Below are 19,395 nucleotides of genomic sequence, written 5' to 3' on the forward strand. Positions count from 1 at the left end.
TGGCGACAGGCACCGTTGCAGATCTGATGTCTCAGAAATAGTAAATACACTTAGTCTGTACCAGTAAACATTCTTCTCTGATTCCAAAACTGCTCACAAAAAGAGGTGCTCTTGTGGAGAAGAAGAGGGGTGCCAGCAGGAAGCTTCCCGAGACAACACAGAAACATTTTTCTACCTGTGATCTCAGCCTCTGGAGATAAGGCTGGAATTTCAACAGTCCTCCCCAGAACATCCTCCCTTGGCCCCTCATTGATCCTACAACTCTGGACAGGGGACAGAGGTTCCTGTCTGGACAATGCTCCTGCAGGGCAAATAAAGGGTTGAGGCAGGTTTGGGCTGGAGGGGCATGGCAGTGTCATGGATCCCCTCTGGACAAGAGGTCTTGGAGTCCTCTGACTGCAGAAGATGCCATTTACGAAAGTTTGGCTTGTCATTGGAGTCATCAGAAGTGACCTGAGCCTCCAGACAGAGAAAAACCTTTCAGATTTGGCTGGTAGCAGCCTGTGCCTACGCCGTGGCAGATTGCACTCAGTATGGTTCATTACTTATGGCATAAGGTTCAAGTCCATAAGCTTCACCATGTTGGGAATCCTCTCTTGTGCTGGTGCTTAGCACAGTACAAGGTCTCAGCGGTGCTAGGGTCAGTGCATAGAGGTTTGGGTTACTCAGTAGTTGCAGGCTGAGCTTTCGGGAGAAATCACACCAGCACAAAGCAGATCTCTGTCCAGTGCGTATTCATGTATTTGTTACAGAAATAGCAGCAATTGCTTTTTTTTTTTTTCCTGTGAGGATTTTCATAGTAGAGGCTGAACATTTGTATTGTTGGGATGAGCGACTCGCGGGAGAGGTTCTGGATTGGGCCTGCACCTCTGCTGCCCAGCTCTGTTACGCTGAGCGTGCCATGTCCCACATACAATGCTGCCTTTCAGCCAGACCTACAGAATAGGCTTTGTGTCTCCTTGTGTGAGCCTTCTTTTAAGAGAGAAAAGCTTCCTTAGAGGCTGCAGGCAGCGCTCCATGCTTTGAAACAGTTTTCACCTGTGCCAGGAGTGACTTCACTCTGCCTTTTGTCAGGGCTGAACTGTTTGGTGGTGCCAGGTGCTTTACCTTTCTCTTGCTGGCAACTGCAGAAACCCATTAGAGGAACAAGTTGCACTGGGACCACTTGGTACCTAGGGAGAAAAGAATGTAATCATGGAACAGCATCAAGTAGTGGTGGTTCCTACAGCTGGAGCTTATTTAAATGAACCTATTTTTCATTTTCTTGCTGTCCCTCTGTAGAGCTGACTGTTGGAGAGTATGGCTTGGAAGAAGGATAGGCATTGGGTCTAGAATTATTTTGTCCTTCACAAAGATTTAAAAGGATGAGCCAGTAAGATATTAGCACCTATGTACTGATTCTACATCTTGTTTTTAAATCAATTTAGTGCTTTTGTGCTGGGTGCCTTATTCCTCTGATGTGCAGAAGCAGGACACAACAGATGTTCTGGGGCTCAGCATGAGCAATGGGTACTTCTGAGAACCTAGTCCTCCTTTGATTGCCTTTAAGTGCTTCATATGGTGGAGAGGGGGAGCTCACAGGAAATTTAATCTCAGTGTTGACTGCTAATCCCTCACAGATACAGCCTTAAGCAGCTCATGTAGCTGACTTTGGGACTATGGTTGGGCTTTCTGTGGGTCCGTCTGACTTGGAGATGGAAGAGAGACCTTAAGTGTAGCACTGATGTTTTTAAGACGCATTTATGCCCTCTCAATATAGAGCTGGAGTTATACTACAGTTTGTAGAAGTACTTCTGCAAATTCTAGTGTAAGCTGATCTGCAATATTAGACACTCAAATACATCCTAAAAAATTGGCTGAAGTTCTCTTCTATTCCAATTTCCCTGCTGTAGCCACTATTAAATGTAATTGTAAGATACAAGGAAAAAAATTCAAAGAATGTTAGTAGCTTATGAAACTGGATTGCCTTGGCTATTTCTGGGGCAGACTTAATAGGAGAAAACCCTCAGTTGTATGGGTCCAGGGCTTCATCATAATCTCAATTTGTAACTTTTCTTCCCTTATGTTTAAGGACAGCAGACATTATCTCAATAATCTAGAGATAGAGCCTGAATCATTCTTTACAGTACAGCTAAAATGTAAAAGCATTAAATAGTATATCCCTCCTGCTCCTATAGGCAGGGGAATTGTTTGACACATCCTTTTCTTTGTCTGTAAAATGAGATGTGGAGGAAGAAAGTTATATGCAACAAGTCATTGTAGAGCTGTGATGGCAGTTGAGTGGTTCCCGACCCCTCTGTCTGCAGACGACTTTGCCCCAGCAGCTGACCTGGTCTTCCCTGGCTGCCCACCTCAGCATCTTCCTAGTGCAGGTTATCCTCAAATGAGCAGAGAATCAAGATGCAACTGGAGTTGGGGTAGAAGATGAATGTAAGAATGTGGACGTCTGATGTCCTAAGGGGGCAGCTGCGATTTTGAGCTTAAATTTCTTGTGCAGGGCTACCCAGCAATTTGGTTTCTGAACCGTAGCTTGAACCCTAGTGATTTCTGACTTCCAGGCAATTCAGTGTAATATCAGAGGATTGCACTCCTACCAAAGCGATCCAGATTCATTATTGTATGAATGTATGGTTACAAAGCGTGTGTGTTTCTGCCTCTGCTGCACAAAGGATGCTTGGGTGAAAGGGCTCCAGGTACTGTTTGTAGTCCAAAGTACATTTGTGTGGATGTTTGATGCAGAGACAAAAGTGACCATTGTCTGCTTAAGCTTAATGCTTTTCCAAGATTACCTGTTATCAGTCAAGTGGCCAGATAGTTTGTGAATCTTGTCCCTGTGTATTTATCTGAGTTTCTGGCTAGGGAGGGAATGGGATTTAGTGACCATGGGTCCTTGGCTGCTTCTTTACCTGTTGCTGGTTCCTTTATCTGGACGTTATATGGCTGCAGTGGAGCATCTCTTGTGCTGGGCAGAGGAAAAGGGCACTTCGTCACAAGTATGGAGTGAGACTTGGGCTTGCAACTTTGCATCTAAGTAAAATCCCTGGTTCAGTTTTATCCCTTACAGCGTTGTCAGAGTCAGACACTGGTCTTGAAACCAAAGGTTATCCCTTGTGTCCTCTAGCTGTGAATGAGGAGTTGTTCCACTAAGGCTGGAGAGTCCAAAGTGGCCAGGTCTGCTCTGGGTGTCCTGTTAGCTACAGGCACTGGCACGCCTCCACCAAGCAGCCTGGTGGATCACCAAGGCTCAGGAGAACCCTTAACCTCTGCCCTTTGTCATCAGCAGCCCTTTGGCTAGTGAGCTGCTGCCTCTTTGTTCTCGGCTTTTCTCCTTTATATACCCCTATCCCTCTCTGGGAAAAATCAACATTTGCTTTTCAGAGCCTGGCAAACAGAAGGGGTCTGTATTGCATCCTGATGGCAGCACCAGGCTTGCAGAGCTCTGATGATAAATCCAGTGATGTTTGTTGTGGGGGGACCCTCTGAAACACAAGTTCAGGAGTTCTGTGTCTAAAGCAAGAGCAGGGAAGCACTGAATGGTCACTGAGCAAATGCTGTGGCTGAAAAGTAAAATTTGGATTGCATTGAGGTTACAAGAAGGTGGCAAGAAATTGATTTAAAATCTAAGTAAGGGTGATTTGGTCTTGTTTAATCTGAAGGAACACATTGCTGCTTAGTGTGCTAAAGCTGTACATAGTGTCTGAGTGCAGCAGAGAGCTACAGGCTGGGCTGGGAGGTTTGCACCAGGAGTTCTCCTGTGTGGTCAGAGCCAGAATGTTATGGCCCTGCCGGGAGTGGGGAGGAGAGCCACGGGGTGTCTTGAGAGTATTTGATCCATGTGGAAATAGCCCATTGCAGTTTTAAAATTCCTTTCCCCTCCTTCAAATCTGACAGTGGTTTTCTCCAACTAATCCATGGCCGTTGCCAGATGAACCTGAGAAGGTTAGGTGCATGTATGAGTCTGGGTGCTGTAAATGTTTGGGGTTTTTTGGAAGGCAAAGGATGAGCAGTGATCATTCATTTTGTTCTTTATTTGCACAGTGCTCTGCATGCTAAGCCTTATCCCTTGTTCATTCAAGCTCCTGGGGATTCTTGTGCTACTAGTGTTAATCATTAACTAACACATTTCTAGCTTGCTAAAGCTCCGGTGGCAGCTGGTTAATGTAAGAATTTTATTATTTCCTTCTTTGAGCAAGGCTGCAGCTTGGATGAGTTCAGACGCCTTCCCTCCTTCCTACCTCTGCTGGGATACTGCAGGTTCTGCAGAAACAAATGGGACCAAACCTAAGCTGTTCTCGCAATGGTTTTGCGAGCTCTGTGACACATTCTGGCAAAACCCCCTCACTTGGTGAAAATGCCATGACAAAACATTGTTGTAGCTCTTTAGGTCCTGCTGCTTCTCCCTTTTGGATTTCAGAAGCTAAGAACTGTGAGTAAATGAGGAGAGTGGTGAAGACAGGGTAAATTTAGAGGGACAAGATCTCTTTGGACATCTGGTTAGCTTCAACAGTGAACTGGAAGTGATTTTAGGCTTGACAGTACTTACCAGGACCATTCCCAATCAGCTTCACAAGAAGCTGATTCACAAGTTTTCTGTTCCTTTATAAATCCTTTCCCCTTCCCTCCTGCTGCTAAGTAAAAGAATCAGATAAACCAGCAAAACTGAGACTACATACAAAAGGCCTGGTTTTCCAGTCCCTTCCAAGTTGTGAGGATACTTGCATTAGAAGTATGCATTTGTACAAGTCATCTGATGTGTCAGTGTGGTGATGTGGCATCCCTTCTGCTGCCTGGCCAGATTACTGAAACACTGTAACCAGAAGGATCACAGAGGATGACTAACATGCTTTTTCATATAAAAAACTGCTTGTGCTAATTTTTTTTGTGTGCTTTCATGTTTGTCCAGTGTATCTTTGAATGACTATCAGCTGTGAGGAATTTGTGGGCAGTAAAGAACACACCATCACAAACAGTGGTGAAATGATCTTGCTATTTCTGTTAAGTGAATATCTGAGGATTGAGTTTGCTCACCTCAGAATAAATGCATGGGGAAGAGGCATGTTCTCTGTGCTGTTTGAAGGTCCTTTTCCCTATTGAGCAATTTGCCGAAGCACTTGGGCTCCAATGTTTAAATCTTGACATTGAGATTGAAAAGCCCAGACTTCATTCAAGCATGAGCTTGAATTCATGATGACTGGATAAAAATGTGTGGTGTGGGTTTTGCAGGTCAGTCAAGGCAATTTTCTGGCCTTGAGCTCTATGGATGCATCGGTTGATTTCCTAAGAATTACTGCAGATTAATTGAGTTAAAATCTTGAATCAAAGCCTGAACTTGAGCCAAGTTTAAAGCGCTGGATCCCCTGCTATCTTCTACCACCATGTGCATGACTGGTCCTTCTACTAACTTACCCCTTGGCTGTGGCCAGGAGCTCTGGGCAGGCCACTGCTGGGCTTGGGGAAGCCTTTCTAAAGTTGGAAAAATTGAGGCTTAATTCTTTCTACCCCTTATCATTAGCACAAGCTTTTGGATTATTTTTTTTTTAGTGTTGGAATGTGTTTGGCACCTGCCAGAAGTATAACATTGTGGTAGGAATATATGCATCTTACTAATGCCAAGTTTCCTGTGGTTTCCTTGAGGGTTATCTGTAATCCAGCCTTGGACTGGGTTCTTTCTGTGCATGAACCCATGGCTCCACTTGTGTTAATGGTGCTGTGCTGATTAGCAGTGTCGTCTGGACCCAGCCTGATGATATCCAGCTCCCACATAAGTGAAATGGTTGGTGGTGTTTTCGGCTGTATGGTCTATGCTTAGCCTTTGACCTAGCCACATAAAACTTGTTGGTGTGCCCCTGGGGTGGTAGATGTGTTGGAGATGTTAGAGGTCCACTCCTGTGTCTGTGCTCAGTGCCCCTTGGGAATGGCATCTCTCCATCCCAGTGAAAGCTCACTTTGCTGCCAGAGATATTTGATCCAGAATGAAACCATGAATATGAGTTGAAGGTTTGTTTTTTTTTCTAGCTGTGCTCAGCTTCTTTGGAAAAAGTTTCTATTACACAGAATCTGGAAAAGTGTCTTTTATGCTTCAGTGCATGTTTCTGATTAGTGCTGGAAATGAACACGAATTTTTTCCTTTTTTTTTTCCTTTTAAAAACATATTCCTTTGGAGGTTAATGTTGCAAGTGGATTTCAAGTTAGTGGAAGTGAAGTTGTAATTGTGTGGCTCGTTGGAGTTAGTCTTGAAGCAATAGAGACTCTTCTTCCTTTGCTACTCAGCAAACAGATGTCTCTCCCTTACAGTCCTCAGCTTACAGACAGCTCCCTTACAGACCTCAGAAAGGGTCCTCCAGACCCTTTCTGTCCCCAGCTGTCTCCAGCGACACCTGCCGCTCCATGTGTAGGGCTCTACCTCAGAAGGCAATGTCCTATGTTAGCATTAAAACTTCGCAGCTCAATCCCCAGGAGCTGGTCTGGTATGTGGGAGAAGCCTCTGAGGCGGTGGTTTTGCAGTATGATGCCCATCTACAGGAAGGGCCAGAAGGAGCATCCAGGGAACTACAGGCTTGTCAGCCTTACCTTGGTACCAGGGAAGGTTATGGAACGGTTCATCTTGAGTGTGTTCACCAGGCACTTGCAGGACAACCAGGGGATTGGGCCCAGTCATCATGGCTTCATGAAAGGGACGTCCTGCCTGACCAGCCTGATCTCCTTTTATGACCAGGTGACCTACCTAGGGGATGAGGGAAAGGCTGTGGATGTGTCTACCTGGACTTCAGTAAAGCCTTTGACACTGTCTCCCACAGCATTCCTCTAAAGAAGCTGGCGGCTCATGGCTTGGACGGTGTACTCTTTGCTGGGTAAAAAAGCCCAGAGAGTTGGGGTAAACAGAGGTAGATCCAGTTGGTGGCTGGTTACAAGTGGGGTTCTCCAGGGCTCACTGTTGGGGTCAGTCTTGTTTAGTATCTTCATCAATGATCTGGATGAGGGGATTGAGTGCACCCTCAATAAGTTTGCAGGTGACACCAAGTTGGGCAGGGGTGTTGGTCTGCTTGAGGGTAGGAATGCTCTGCAGAGGGACCTGGACAGGCTGGATCAATAGGCCGAGGCCAACTAGATGAGGTTTAACAAGGCCAAGTGCCGGGTCCTGCCCTTGGGTCACACCAACCCCAGGCAGCACCCCAGGCCTGGGGCAGAGGGGCTGGGAAGTGCCCGGCGGAGAAGGCCCTGGGGGTGCTGGCTGACAGCCGGCTGGGCATGAGCCAGCAGTGCCCGGGTGGCCAAGGAGGCCACCAGCCCCCGGGCTTGTGTCAGCACTGGGGTGGCCAGCAGGAGCCGGGCAGGGATGGGGCCCCTGTGCTCGGCCCTGGGGAGGCCCCACCTCGAATGCTGGGCTCAGGTTTGGGCCCCTCGGGACAAGAAGGGCCTGGAGGTGCTGGAGCGTGTCCAGAGAAGGGCAATGGAGATGGGGCAGGGTCTGGAGCATAAGTGTGCTGGGGAGAGGCTGAGGGAGCTGGAGGGGTTTAGCCTGGAGAAGAGGAGGCTGAGGGGAAAGGAGTGAGGTGGGGGTTGGTCTCTTTTCCCAAGTAATGAGTGATAGGATGAGAGGAAACAGACTCAAGTCTGTGGAGGTTTAGACTGGATATTAGGAAAAATTTCTTTACTGCAAGAGTGGTCAATCATCGGAACAGGCTGCCCAGAGAGGTGGTGGAGTCTCCATCCCTGGAGGTGTTAGAAAAATGTGTAGATGTGGCACTTCATGACGTGGTTTAGGAGGCCTGGGGATGTTGGGTTGACAGTTGGACTTGATGATCTTAGCAGTCTTTTCCAATATTAATGATTCTATGATCAAACCATGTGTGGGTTAGTGTCTCTCTATTAACAGCTCCAGGCCTTGTTACTAATGAAGTTTTCTCCAGCTTTTTATCTCAGGAACTTGTCGAGCTTGTCTGTATGGGGCAGGATGAAATACAGCTGCCAGCGAAGGCAGTTCTCTTCCCCACTCACTGGATAGTATCTGTGAAGTAAATAAAGTAAGGTAGATTTCACACCCTGTACGATCATGAACAGATGGTCCTAAGAGTATTGCAGTGGATATGCACGTCCCAAAAGGGAGTGGAAAACTCTGCCCCAACAGTCTGTACTGGTACCTCTGCCAGCTCTGCATCTACTGCAGGGCAAATGAGGTGACATCCTTGATGTCATCTTATATCCTCCCTAGCCAACAGCAGGGGTGGCCTGAGGAGACAGCAGCAGGCAGGAGGAGGTAGGGCTGGGTGCCTCTGCAGTGCACAGGCTGGTGCAGATCCTGCCCCAGAGGGAACCACCTCTAAAGTACCAGTGCTGTGTAGGTGCTGGGATACCTCTGAAGTGTTGTTCTGCTAGGGGGGTCTCCCACCACTCCATTGCCAAAGTTGGTGGAGTCTAGGGCTGGCTCCATGACTTGATCTAGACCTGTATGCTCCAGGAGAGAGCTCTGGGGAGCCAGGAGTAGGGAAATGTCCATAGGAGGAAACTGGTCTTGGATAGAGACATGTCTCCAGTGCTGTCTGGACATCCTGCCGCGTTCGTGATGGGTGAAGAAGGAAGGTGAATTATCTGATCTTAGACCCAGTAGTAAATACACTTAACAGAAGCAAGGGTCACACTGGCTGCTCGGATGACCTGGTGCCACTTTGCTGACTCCAGCACACTGTGGGATGGCTCCTGCTGGTTTTGGCCCATCCCTGTCTGGCATGACCTTTGTTTGGTTTGGGTTCTTTTGTTTGTTTGTTTTTTGTTTTTACTGGACTGTGTAGAGAGAGCAAGTTCCTGGGTTACATCCTCCATTGTTTGTCTGCACCCTGTGGTTTCTCTTGATAATGGAAATTACTCATTTGTTCTTTTGATTTTTACGTGGTATGCATGTAGTGGCATGGATCACTTACTCTGAGGAGAAAATAAACTTCAGGTGGCCTGTCTCATTACTATTATATGCATCCATAAAAATTTTGGGGTGTATCATGCAAGAACTTTGTTTTGGAGAAGGTACCTGTTGACTGTATTGGAGGTGAACATCTCTGTCCGTCTCCTTGTTAGCTCTAAGTTCAGATTCAGCAAAGTCAGCTAGAAAAGTCACACTATAGCAAGGACAGCTTCTCCAGATGGGCTGGATTCAGCCTCCTGGCTGCCCTGTACCACATCTGTATCCTCTGCACTGGGGCAAGTGTCTAGAAAATGCTCTTATTTCAATATTGGAATGCTTTACATCCATAGTGTGTTATATCAGCAGCTGCAAGAAGCAAGAAGTAGTAAAGCATTTGGCCCAATATTATCTGAGGGAGTAATTTAGTTGTGAGCCTGGCTGGGATCTCACTTGAGCTGACACAACCCAGTTGGACCAATTCTTAGCTTCAGCAGTTGCAAAGAAGACCCCAGTCAAGCCCCATGTGCCTTTGGTGCTGCTGCCTTCGTGCTGTGCCATATGGTCCCAGCCTGTGGATCTGGAGGCAGTTAGTTGTTGACTATGAAACATGAAAAAATATTGCTCAGCCAGTGAGCCAAGGTGAGGCTAAGCTCTGCAAATATCGTAACTTTGTCCTGCTGCGGTACATCCACTGCATTGAATGAACTGTTCTTCCATTGGCTGATTTTAACTGTTGGACCCTTCCATTTTGAAGTCATTCTGCCAGTGATGTGGAAAGCATTCCTAATTTCACTAAATAAAGCATATTTCATTATTTTTTAGTCCAGTGCACTACAATAAACTTATAGCATGGCTTGAGGGCATTTGCACTGCGTTAAGAGGGAAGACTCATAGACACTGTGTCTGGGGTGGAAACCTTTGATATCCATTTCACAGCCCCACAGCCCAAACTCAGGGCTCAGCCTGCTGCTTCCATGCTATAAATAGAGGTAACCCCAGATTGTGCTCAGCAAGCCAATACTCTCCGGTCCTGCCCCCATTGCTGGCTTCCTGGCAGTGTGTTCAGAGCAGCATGTTTTTAGCTGTTGCATGCTCCCCCCACCCCGATCTTGTCTCTTGCCAGGCTGCCAGCTTTCCCTGCTGTTTATCTGCTTTTCAGGACTGTGTCTGGATCCTCCCTTCATGAAGGGGCAGTGGGGCATCGCGGACAGCAAGCTTGGCTTGGACTTTGTAGTGCTCCCGCCTCTTTCCAGATTTGCTGTTAAGGTGATGGACAGCCTGTACAAATGGCTTGTTTGCTCCTTATTTTCCCTTCTGTTGAAAGGGATTAACAGCATTATTATGTATTATTAAAGTCGTTAAGAGGGGTTAAAGCAACAGCTGTCAGAAAAACTTCCCTCTAATGCTGTCTCCAATACAGGGCAAATCAATTCTGCTTGTCCACCTGTGGGTTTACCTATTTTAAAATGGTGTGAATAGTAATTACAGATCCCCAGAGAAAACCTGCGAGGCAGGGCAGATAAATAAATACTTGGAAATGTTTGCATAAAAGGTACAGGCTCAGCCAGCGCATGGATGCTCCGGTGGTTGTGCTGCTGTGTTGGATGCTCCAAGTCCTGTGTGTGTTTTTCCACTGGAGTCGTTGCTAAAGGGAATAAAGCCTATTTCCTATGTGCGATCCTGTCCAAGCTTGTAAGCTCCTCACTCGACTTCCGTCCTGCTTTGCCGCAGACTGAATGAAGTCTTTGAACATTAAAGGATGTGTTTAAATAGCTCAGCATGGCTGCATATCTGTGTTCTTCAGGGTGCCACCCATAAGGGACATTTTTCTCTGGTTTTTGAGCAATTATGAAAGCCAATTTCAACACTGCACCTTGCCTGCACACAGACAAAGCAGAGGTATTTGTTCTCTGCAAGGAGCTGAGCCAGGACTGTAGTGCTCTTGCAGCTTGTCTGAAGAAGTGCTATTTAAAACCCAGAGCAGAGGAAATACGCCTCTTCAGTTTTGCTAGTATCCAAAGAAGCAGTAGACATTTAGAGAGGAGAAAATACTTTAAAAAACAGGGCTGGGTTTAGTAGGAAAAAAAAAAATGCTTACAATTTATGAGGCTGATTATAGCGCACAAGCTTTTAGAAACTTCAGCCCTTCTTTTGCTGTCAGTACTGGAAACTGCAGGCAGAGCAATCTGCGTAGCAGCAGACTGCCCCATTGCAATGCAGCTAAAGCTCTTGAAGACAGGCTGGTTGTCTGTGTGCGGGTGGATTCCCGGCTCTATTTTTGGCCCTTTGGCTGGCTGCCCTCTCTGCGGGGCAGAGCTGAGCGGGGACGTGGCTCGGGCGGTACTCACTGGGGGCTCTCCCCATGCTGCCATGCTTGGTCAGCTCCGCCATTTCCCTGGGACCAACCCTGTGGTTCAGCCACATAATGCTGTAGTCACAGAGGCTTTTCTATTAGAAAAGGAAGGGGAGAGAGAAAATGCACATGCATGTGCATATTTATAAGCAGAGGCTTCTAAGTGTGAGGCACTTTTTCCATGTAGAGTTGCCAGGTAGCTCTTTTCCTTTCCCTCTCTCCATCCCAGGGCTCATTGCTAAGAAAGTTTTCCTGCCTTTTATATATTTTCTTCTTTTTTTTTTCTTTTTTTCTTTCTCTTTATTTCTTCTTTCTTTTTTTCTTTCTTCTTTCTTTTTCTCTCTTTATTGTTTCTTCTTTCTCTCTTTTCTCTTCAGCTCATGCTCTTTCTCCTTGATGCACTCTTCCAGCTGGCAAGGTTTGCAAGGTTGTGGCTATGTTACAAATCACAGTTTGGGGATGTTCTACAGCTTAACTTGGTGCCGGTTTAGCCCCTTTGCTTATTGTCCAACAAATCTGGTAGATGGTGAAACATGAAGATACTTGTTTAAAGACTATCACTTGTAATTAAGCAACATCATCACCCCGAAGAACTGGTCAGTCTCTTACCTGTTTGCAGGGTAGGAACCCCAGTTCAAAATATTGGTGCAGTTAGGCAGGGTTTGTGTTGAGCTGAGGATCCTCTGTGGCTCCTACTGTGCTATGAAAAGAGAAACTTAGGCACTAATCAACAAACAGTTTCTGCATATGGCTTGTTAAGGTGAATTCTGGTTCTTGATGAGTTTTTCAGCATACCTGGGAGATGAGTCTTACAGCAATCATCACTCTACGAATAGGCAGCTGCAGTGGCAGAGAAGTTAAATGAATTGCTGGTGGTTTAGAAACGCTGCTGTAGCCAGCAGGCCCTGCTGGCTTGTGCGGAGTCTGGGAAGCAGACAGGCATCTGGGAGTTACCGATTACTTTCTGAAATGGATATGGGAATGGAGGAGACAGGTGTGTCTGGGTTTTGTCTTTCAAATGTATGATATAGCTTAGATTAAGATGTCCACATATCTTTCTCCAGCACAGTGCATGTGAATTAGCAATTCATACTCCAATGAGTATGATGAATACTTTTTCATTAAAAAAGATAAAGCAGAATTAGCCCAACACCTGAACCGCTGTTTTCTGGGTTAGCATCTGCCTAGAACATGTGATGTATCCTGTGTTTCAGCCTGTTTAGCCCCATGACAGGGTTCTCATATATGTCATTCCCAGGATGCTGGGTGCAATCTAGCTAGAAAGTAGTCACCCCTTGCTTTCCTGTGATGCTGAACACAGGAGTCACTGCTGTCCTTGAGGCTGAGCACCTCTGGGAAGCGTTGTTTTTTTTTGCAGGATTCTCTTTGCTGAAGCTCTCTGCCAGTGCAGGGCACGTGCTGGTTCTTAAATTTCTGTGCTTTCTCTCAGCAAGGAAACCAGTCTCTGGAAGTGCTACACTTGTTTCTAGGTTAAAATATCCTGGAGCAAGAGGTGAAGGTACGTGTCCCACCTGATATTTCAAAAGTTCTCTCTGGTGTTCCTGGAAACCTTAAATGCATTCTTGGGTTTGAGATGTTTGGATAATAACATTTGACATCTTCAGGGAAAAGTGGAGGTCTCTCCTCAAGTGTTTTTCTATTTAAAATAACATATAACATTCCCTTGACGGCAGAGGTGATTGTGTGTAGCAGATTCCCAACAGAAAATGTGCCTTACCAGATGTAAGTCATAGTGTGGAGATAGCTTCACATGCACTGTATTGACATGAACTCCCTTGGCCCATTCAAACCTTCTTCTCACTTTAGGAATCACCCGGACCTCCAGCGGGAGACTTCGGAGACTCAGTGACCAGGCAAGTCCAAGTAAGTTCCATTAATTTCTCACTCTGAAACTTCCTCATCCAATTAAAAAAAAAAAACCAAGCTTAAAAAAAAGAGAATGTAAGAGGTAACTCTCAGAAATCATATCTCCTGTCTGCTGTCCAGTGGCCATAATTGGGAAGGCAAAGCTGGCTGCTAATAATTGCAGAGCTGTCTATGCTGCAGAGAGGGAGAGCAGTATATATGTTTTTTAAAAAATTAAAAGAGTAATATAAAATAAACTATTAATTACTTACTGAATAACGGACCCAGAGAGAATAATTAGAAAGCCCCATCCCAATTCAAGGGGTCTAACACAGGGCAACAGAAAGCAGGAATGGCCTGAGGTTGAAATACAGCTTTAGTAACTAGTGGCTATTTCATACATTCCTTAGCTATTATTTTTTATTGGATGTGGAGATTTATGGATTATACTTGCTTGTGACTAAATTTATGCTCCTAATTGCAGCTTAATGTTTCTGAAACTGTTTCTGATTCAGAAGGAAGCGGGTGGGAGGGTTTCTTTCTTGAAAAAGATGTTTTCCAGCCTCAGGGAAACAGTAGCAGAAGTCTTGGTGCTTGTGAATATCCAAGCCTGTGTGCTCTGCTTGCGTGTGCATGATGCTGGTTGGGACTGTCCAGGGACAGAAACAAGTTCCTGGTGCTTACCTGCATTGACCTGACCCAAATTATCCCTTGGGAGTAGAAAATGTCAGTGTTGTCATCTAGAACTCCCAAAAGGAAGCTGAGATAACCTGTTCCTGGGCTTTTCCTTCTGATGGCCCTTTTTGCTGGCTCTGCCTGCCCTCCACCCCGCCACTATGCATCTGTGCTGCTCCAGAGGTCCAAACTGCTGTGGGAGGCATCTGTCTCCAGAACTGGGGTCTCTTGTACATCACTGATGTTCATTTCTTAGCAGGTGCTTTGGTGCAATTGAAATCTTCCTTCAGGTTTGCTTCTCTGATACGTATGGCCTCTCCTTGGCATTGCTTCCTCATTTTCTCTGGGATGCTGACAGTCCTTTCTGCTGCTTGCTGCAATCAGCCTGTCCCCTCAAGAACCCCATTTGCCTCGATAACCTGCTCTGGCCACACTTAGTTCAGGGCTTTCATCTGCTCCTGTCCCCTTGTTTTTTTCTGTCACTCACAGTTGCTTCCTCTGGGCTCAACTTGCTATTTCAATTCATCTTCTCGGCCCTCATATCCTATCTCAGCTCCCAGATATACTTATTCAAACAGATGTTTTCAGCTTTTCCCTCTGTGTGAGTGGGAGGAGAAAGCCACCCTTGGAATGTCTTCCTGGATTGGTGACTTCAGTGCTTTGCTGTATCAAAGCATCAGCACATGTTGAATGTGGATTAGTCACAGGTCACAGAATCACAGAATCACAGGTTGGAAGGGACCTCAGGGATCATCTAGTCCAACCTTTGTCCCATTAAGCATGCACTTAAACACCCTGGGAGGTGTGACACTGCCTGCCTGGCCCTCATCAAATGCTACTGATAAGCACAGGGACAGGTGTTCATGTTATGGCATGGACAAGGGTGACAAGGGGACATGGCATGCTGTGATGCTGTCCTGCTGCTGGGATACTTGCTGCTTTGCATTGGAGCTTCAGGTGTGCGCTGTCGCCATCTCCAACCCTAATGTTGTGATTGGTGATGATTGGTGGGAGGATGTAAAGTATGGTCAGAGTAGGCCACTGCACCCCAAACTAATGCCAAACAGCAGAGAAAATGCATTGGGTGGTAATTTAGCATGGAGTCACAGTATTGGTCTGGGTGCTAAATCTTTGTGGCAGTGATTGTTCAGTCCAGAAGAACTGAGCTGCATTTTAAAGCTGATGCTTCAAAACTTGGCCACCAGTGCAGAAGCTGGTAGCTTTGAACTGAAGTGCATGTTTATCTTCTGCATGTGTAAAAATAACGTTGCAGTCTCGGTCCTGGCACCACATGTTTTCACATATTTTTACGTCTGAGGACAGAAAGAGGAATTGGTGCTGCTCCAAAGGTAACTGGAGGGTAGAGAATCTAAACTGAAAGATACAGCGCATTTGTTCACGCTTCTTTTCTTTAGACTCTAATTATACACTTTTCCACTTTTCTGGTGAGAGACCTTTTAAGTTTTAATTTTTTTTCAAGTTAAAATCAAATGAGCAGCTCAGTGCTCCAGTTTACACTGCAGTAAATATTTATGACTCCATATAACTGCAGCTCAGTTTTCCCTTGTTTCACGTCTAAATTTTCCCCTCTGCACATCTGGCCTTGCACCCAGAAGCTTTTATTCCTGTAAAAGATAAATTGGGGTTGGGATGACTGAGCAGTGGTTAAGTGAAGCATCACAGAAGGGGGTTGCTTTGGGCTCTTTGCCACCCTAAACAAAGGAAGGGATGACATGCATTTCCATAGCGACTGACTTGGGGTCTAGAAAGCCACACAGTCATCCACACAGCACGTATTGCCTTAGGGCATGCAATGACAGTAGAAACCTGGAGGTCTGATGATGATGTCTTTTGGAAGCCTTATCCTGTGACTTCTCTCAATTTTTGTTGTACCTTCGAATGTGGTTTTGTGGAATTGGTATCCAGCATTCTTCAATGAGCAGCAATTCTGGGGCTTTGGGGCTCCAGTTATTTTTCATACAGGCTTGCCGCATAGTGCCAGGCAAGCCAGTGATGTGGGGCTCATCTGGGCTGGTCCCATGGAGATGAGCTGTAAGCTATCAGAAAGTGTCTGAGAGTACTTACTTTAGGATGGGAAGAATAAGATTCTTGAAGGAACCCATGTCCATATAAGATTATAGGGGACCATAATTTCTTTAGGTAGCTCCCTTTAGGCATATGTGAAACCTATGCTTTGTCTCAGTTTGTTTTTCTTTGGCTGCAAAAGTGGAGTTAGTATCATGCATACCTGAGGAATGCCATGGGAAGGGGGAGATACCAGGTTAAGACAGTGTTCAAGTGTCTCACACTTGTAATGGGGCTCTGGCTATGCAAAGAGATGTCACAATTACTGCTACAGAAACAACTTCTGATGTCCAACACCCTGGAGATGCTGAGCTAAACCTAACCAGGGCCTATTCAGTGGAAGATGTGTGGAGCTGGGCTCACTACTGGTTCCCCCTTTCTACACCATTGCTAGTTGTGTTGGACCTCATGCCCTGCAGCTCAGCAATGGACTGGCTTGGGCCTGTGGATCACCATGGACAACACCACCATCGTGGGGTGCAGCCTGATGGTGGGAGCTGTGGGCACCTCAGCTTGAGGACTGGAAGGGCAAGGAAGATGTCTGGGGCTTCAGGCAGTATTTCTGCAGAGTTAAGAAGGGTGTGTAAGGGAAGCTACTCCCACTTCATTTTCCTACAAGTGTACCTGATGAATTTGAGAGAGATATGTGCTGACATTTTCCATCCAGAGCAGTGATGTCTTCTTGAGCTGCCCAGAAAACAGCCCCAGAGCAGTTGAAGTGGAAGAAATTGGCATTGTATTCTTCTTGGGCAGCCAGCTGTGCTCTGTACTTTGATTTGCGTCCAGGTGACAGTTCAGTTTTCGCTAGGAGGAGGGAACTTCCTGGCAGGAGTAATGCAGGAGGGTCCAGAAAAAGGGAGAGTTTACTGATTTAGCTAAAAAAGCATGGCTTTTCTGAGGAAGTGAATGCAGGGAGGAGGATGCCTTCCTGCTGTGTTGCAGCAGAACTGTTCCTGCACTGGTACTATTTGTGGGTGCGGTGCTTTGCTCATGAGAGGTCCCAAAGGGGTTGGAGGGGAGCAGGTGCCTCAGCTTTCCTGCTTCAGCCATTGTCTGGCTGCATGGCTGCCCAAGCTGGCCTGAGGGGAGCAGGAGCAGGCTGCCAGGGCCAGTTGCAGTCCAGGGCAGGCGCAGCTTTTACATACAAAAAAAACAGGGCGCTAGCAGCCCCACTTCTGCATCATCAGCAGTTGGCTGAGGATCAACCATAACTTGTCTCGGTACTTTTTGGAAGCGTAGGGCATAATTTAGAGAGGCATGAAGCTCAAGGCCAGCTATCTGGGTTACATTAGAAAGGGGCACTCACTGACATCATGAAACCTCCGTCAGGGCAGTTTGTCTCATACTGTCTAAATACTTCTCTTGGGTATGAAGTGGAGCAGCTCCCATGCCCGGCATGTTTGTTGATTGCACCAGCTTAAGACCTTTGTTTACCCTTTAGGTTGGTGGTGGTAGACAGCAGGGCCAGAAGCTGCAGCGGGTGGACCAGTGTGGGCTAGAGATGCAGGACGACTGAGATGTTTCAAAGGTGCTGGTTGTGGTGTGAGCCTGTGAGCTTCTGCTTGGGGCATGAGCTCTAGGACCCCACTGACCATGATGGCACTATACTGCCATACTGCCCAGGGCACCCAGGGGGTCTCTGCAGGAGCTGGTAGCTGGGATTAATAAAAAATTTTAATAAGACATGCACAGATAGTTCTTGTCCTATTTTGCTTTTCGCTGGTTAAGCCTTGCGTTTTCCCTTTAATAGTTATTGATGTTCCCTATTTCCCCCAATAGTTGGGGGAAATAGAGCAGCAGAGAAGCTGAAAGCTGCACCTTTTTCATTGCCTATGAATCTGGGGACCCTTCCTCATGGGCGCTGGAATGGAAAGATGTGTGGCAGGGTGGGTGAAAGAGCTGGACGCACATAGCTGTTGGCATAGATTAAATTGGCATCATCACGTCAACAGGGTTTCAGCAGGGCTCACTAGTTTGGGATGCTCCAAATTCACAGGGTGAGGTAAAAGTGGATAAGGCAATAGATCTTGCTGTTTCCATCGCTCAACTAAGTACCTTGCCCTGAGGACCATCTCTTCTCTTTTTGCCTCAAGTCTGTAAGAGAACAACATTAGAAATTGGTTTATGTGAAGTTGGGGGTTAACCAGAATAATGGAAATAAACAAAAGAAATGTCAGAAAGCCAGGGGCTTCCTAGTCAAGCGTATATGATTACTGTTACATAGGCTAATTCAGAGTGCTATAAGAACCATTAGGTTTTTGAGCAATTTTTTTTTCCCCAGGGAAATGCTGCCAGAACTGTCACACATCTCCTGCAGCTCAGACATGGGTACCCCCACGACACAGCACAGCCCTCTACATGTAATTGTGGTATCTGAGAAAACTGAGTTTGGGAACCCCTCCTATAAACCTTGGTCCAGACCTTTAGATTATCCTAACCTTTACTGCATTTTTTTAGTCTTCTTGTTGGCACACTGGGATGCAGGCTGTGCGTGCAGCTCTTCTGGTCCAGCCGGAGGTTGTGGGGATGCACATCATCTCTTTGCAGTGTGATGTTTTTTGCATGGGCTGTGCCATTCACTTTGGTGGAGCAGCAGAGGGGTTAACCAGAGACTTGTGGTTGCAGCCTCACTGCTTTGGATGTGTCCCCAGATGAGGTCATGAATTTCTTTGGGCAGCCTCTATTCCCCTTTGTTTTAAGCACCACACCAGTCACCCCAGCTGCACAGATCTCCATGCCAAAGAGCGTCCCCATGCACATGCACTGCTCGCTCTCCTTAGGCTCCCTAGTGGCAAGCCCTCATTTTACATGTGTCCCCTTGCTCTTTCTCATCACGAGGGTGAAGTAGCAAAGGGTGCAGCTTCGTCACCAGCCAGCCTGGAGAGTCCCTTCTGCAGCAGCACAGCTCTGCAGGAAATCTCCTGCAAAAGTCCAGGCAACAAAGAGTTAAGGTGAAAAGGCTGCTCTCGATTCAGGTGCTTGGTTTCCTGCATGGACACATGAGGACAGTGCTTGCATAATGCAGACATGTGGACTTCAGGCTGCCTGGGACAGTCCTGTGGAGCTCTCACATGCTTCAAGCAGAGATGTGCATTACTTACAGTGAAGGAGGGACTATAGGCGCTTGTGTGCACAGCTAAGAAATTAAGGAATAGTGATAGGTGCCGTGGGCCTTTTTGCTGTTGAGGGGATGTGCCAAGCACTGGCTTGTTGTCCTGTTCCCTTACAATACCCGTGATTCATCTCCAGTCTTATATATAGTCTCTTTTAGTCCCAAAAGGCTACTAGGCTTCACAGGTGAGTAGGGAGATCTTTTGATGCTTTCTTTGTACAGCACCTGACACTATAGGCTCTGGTGTGCGGAAGCCAGAGACAGTGAAATATAAATCAGTAGTTCAGGAGTGACTGGGGACATAATGGTCTCTAACGTTTGGAGGCTTTAGCTGCTGACTGTGTTTTAAGATAATCACCTTCTTCACTGGAATGTTATATGGGTTTGTTGATGAGCACTGATGAGGTC

The 19,395-nt window shown here is 46.5% G+C and overlaps 1 protein-coding gene across 2 annotated transcripts in view; it reads left to right on the plus strand.

Moving 5' to 3' along the window:
• The window catches only part of SEPTIN9 (septin 9), a 143,289-nt gene that overhangs the window by 14,155 nt on the left and 109,739 nt on the right, over nt 1–19,395 (plus strand). Inside the window, exon 2 of one of the 2 annotated variants that reach the window (XM_064467445.1) lies at nt 13,077–13,133. The exons of the other annotated variant lie outside the window; for it this stretch is intronic. Within the exon in view, the coding sequence (XP_064323515.1) occupies nt 13,077–13,133 (57 nt within the window). The remainder of the gene's footprint in view (nt 1–13,076; nt 13,134–19,395) is intronic. 2 annotated transcript variants of the gene reach the window in all.

Source organism: Phalacrocorax carbo, chromosome 16 (assembly GCF_963921805.1).
Source record: "Phalacrocorax carbo chromosome 16, bPhaCar2.1, whole genome shotgun sequence".
Taxonomy (NCBI): domain Eukaryota; kingdom Metazoa; phylum Chordata; class Aves; order Suliformes; family Phalacrocoracidae; genus Phalacrocorax; species Phalacrocorax carbo.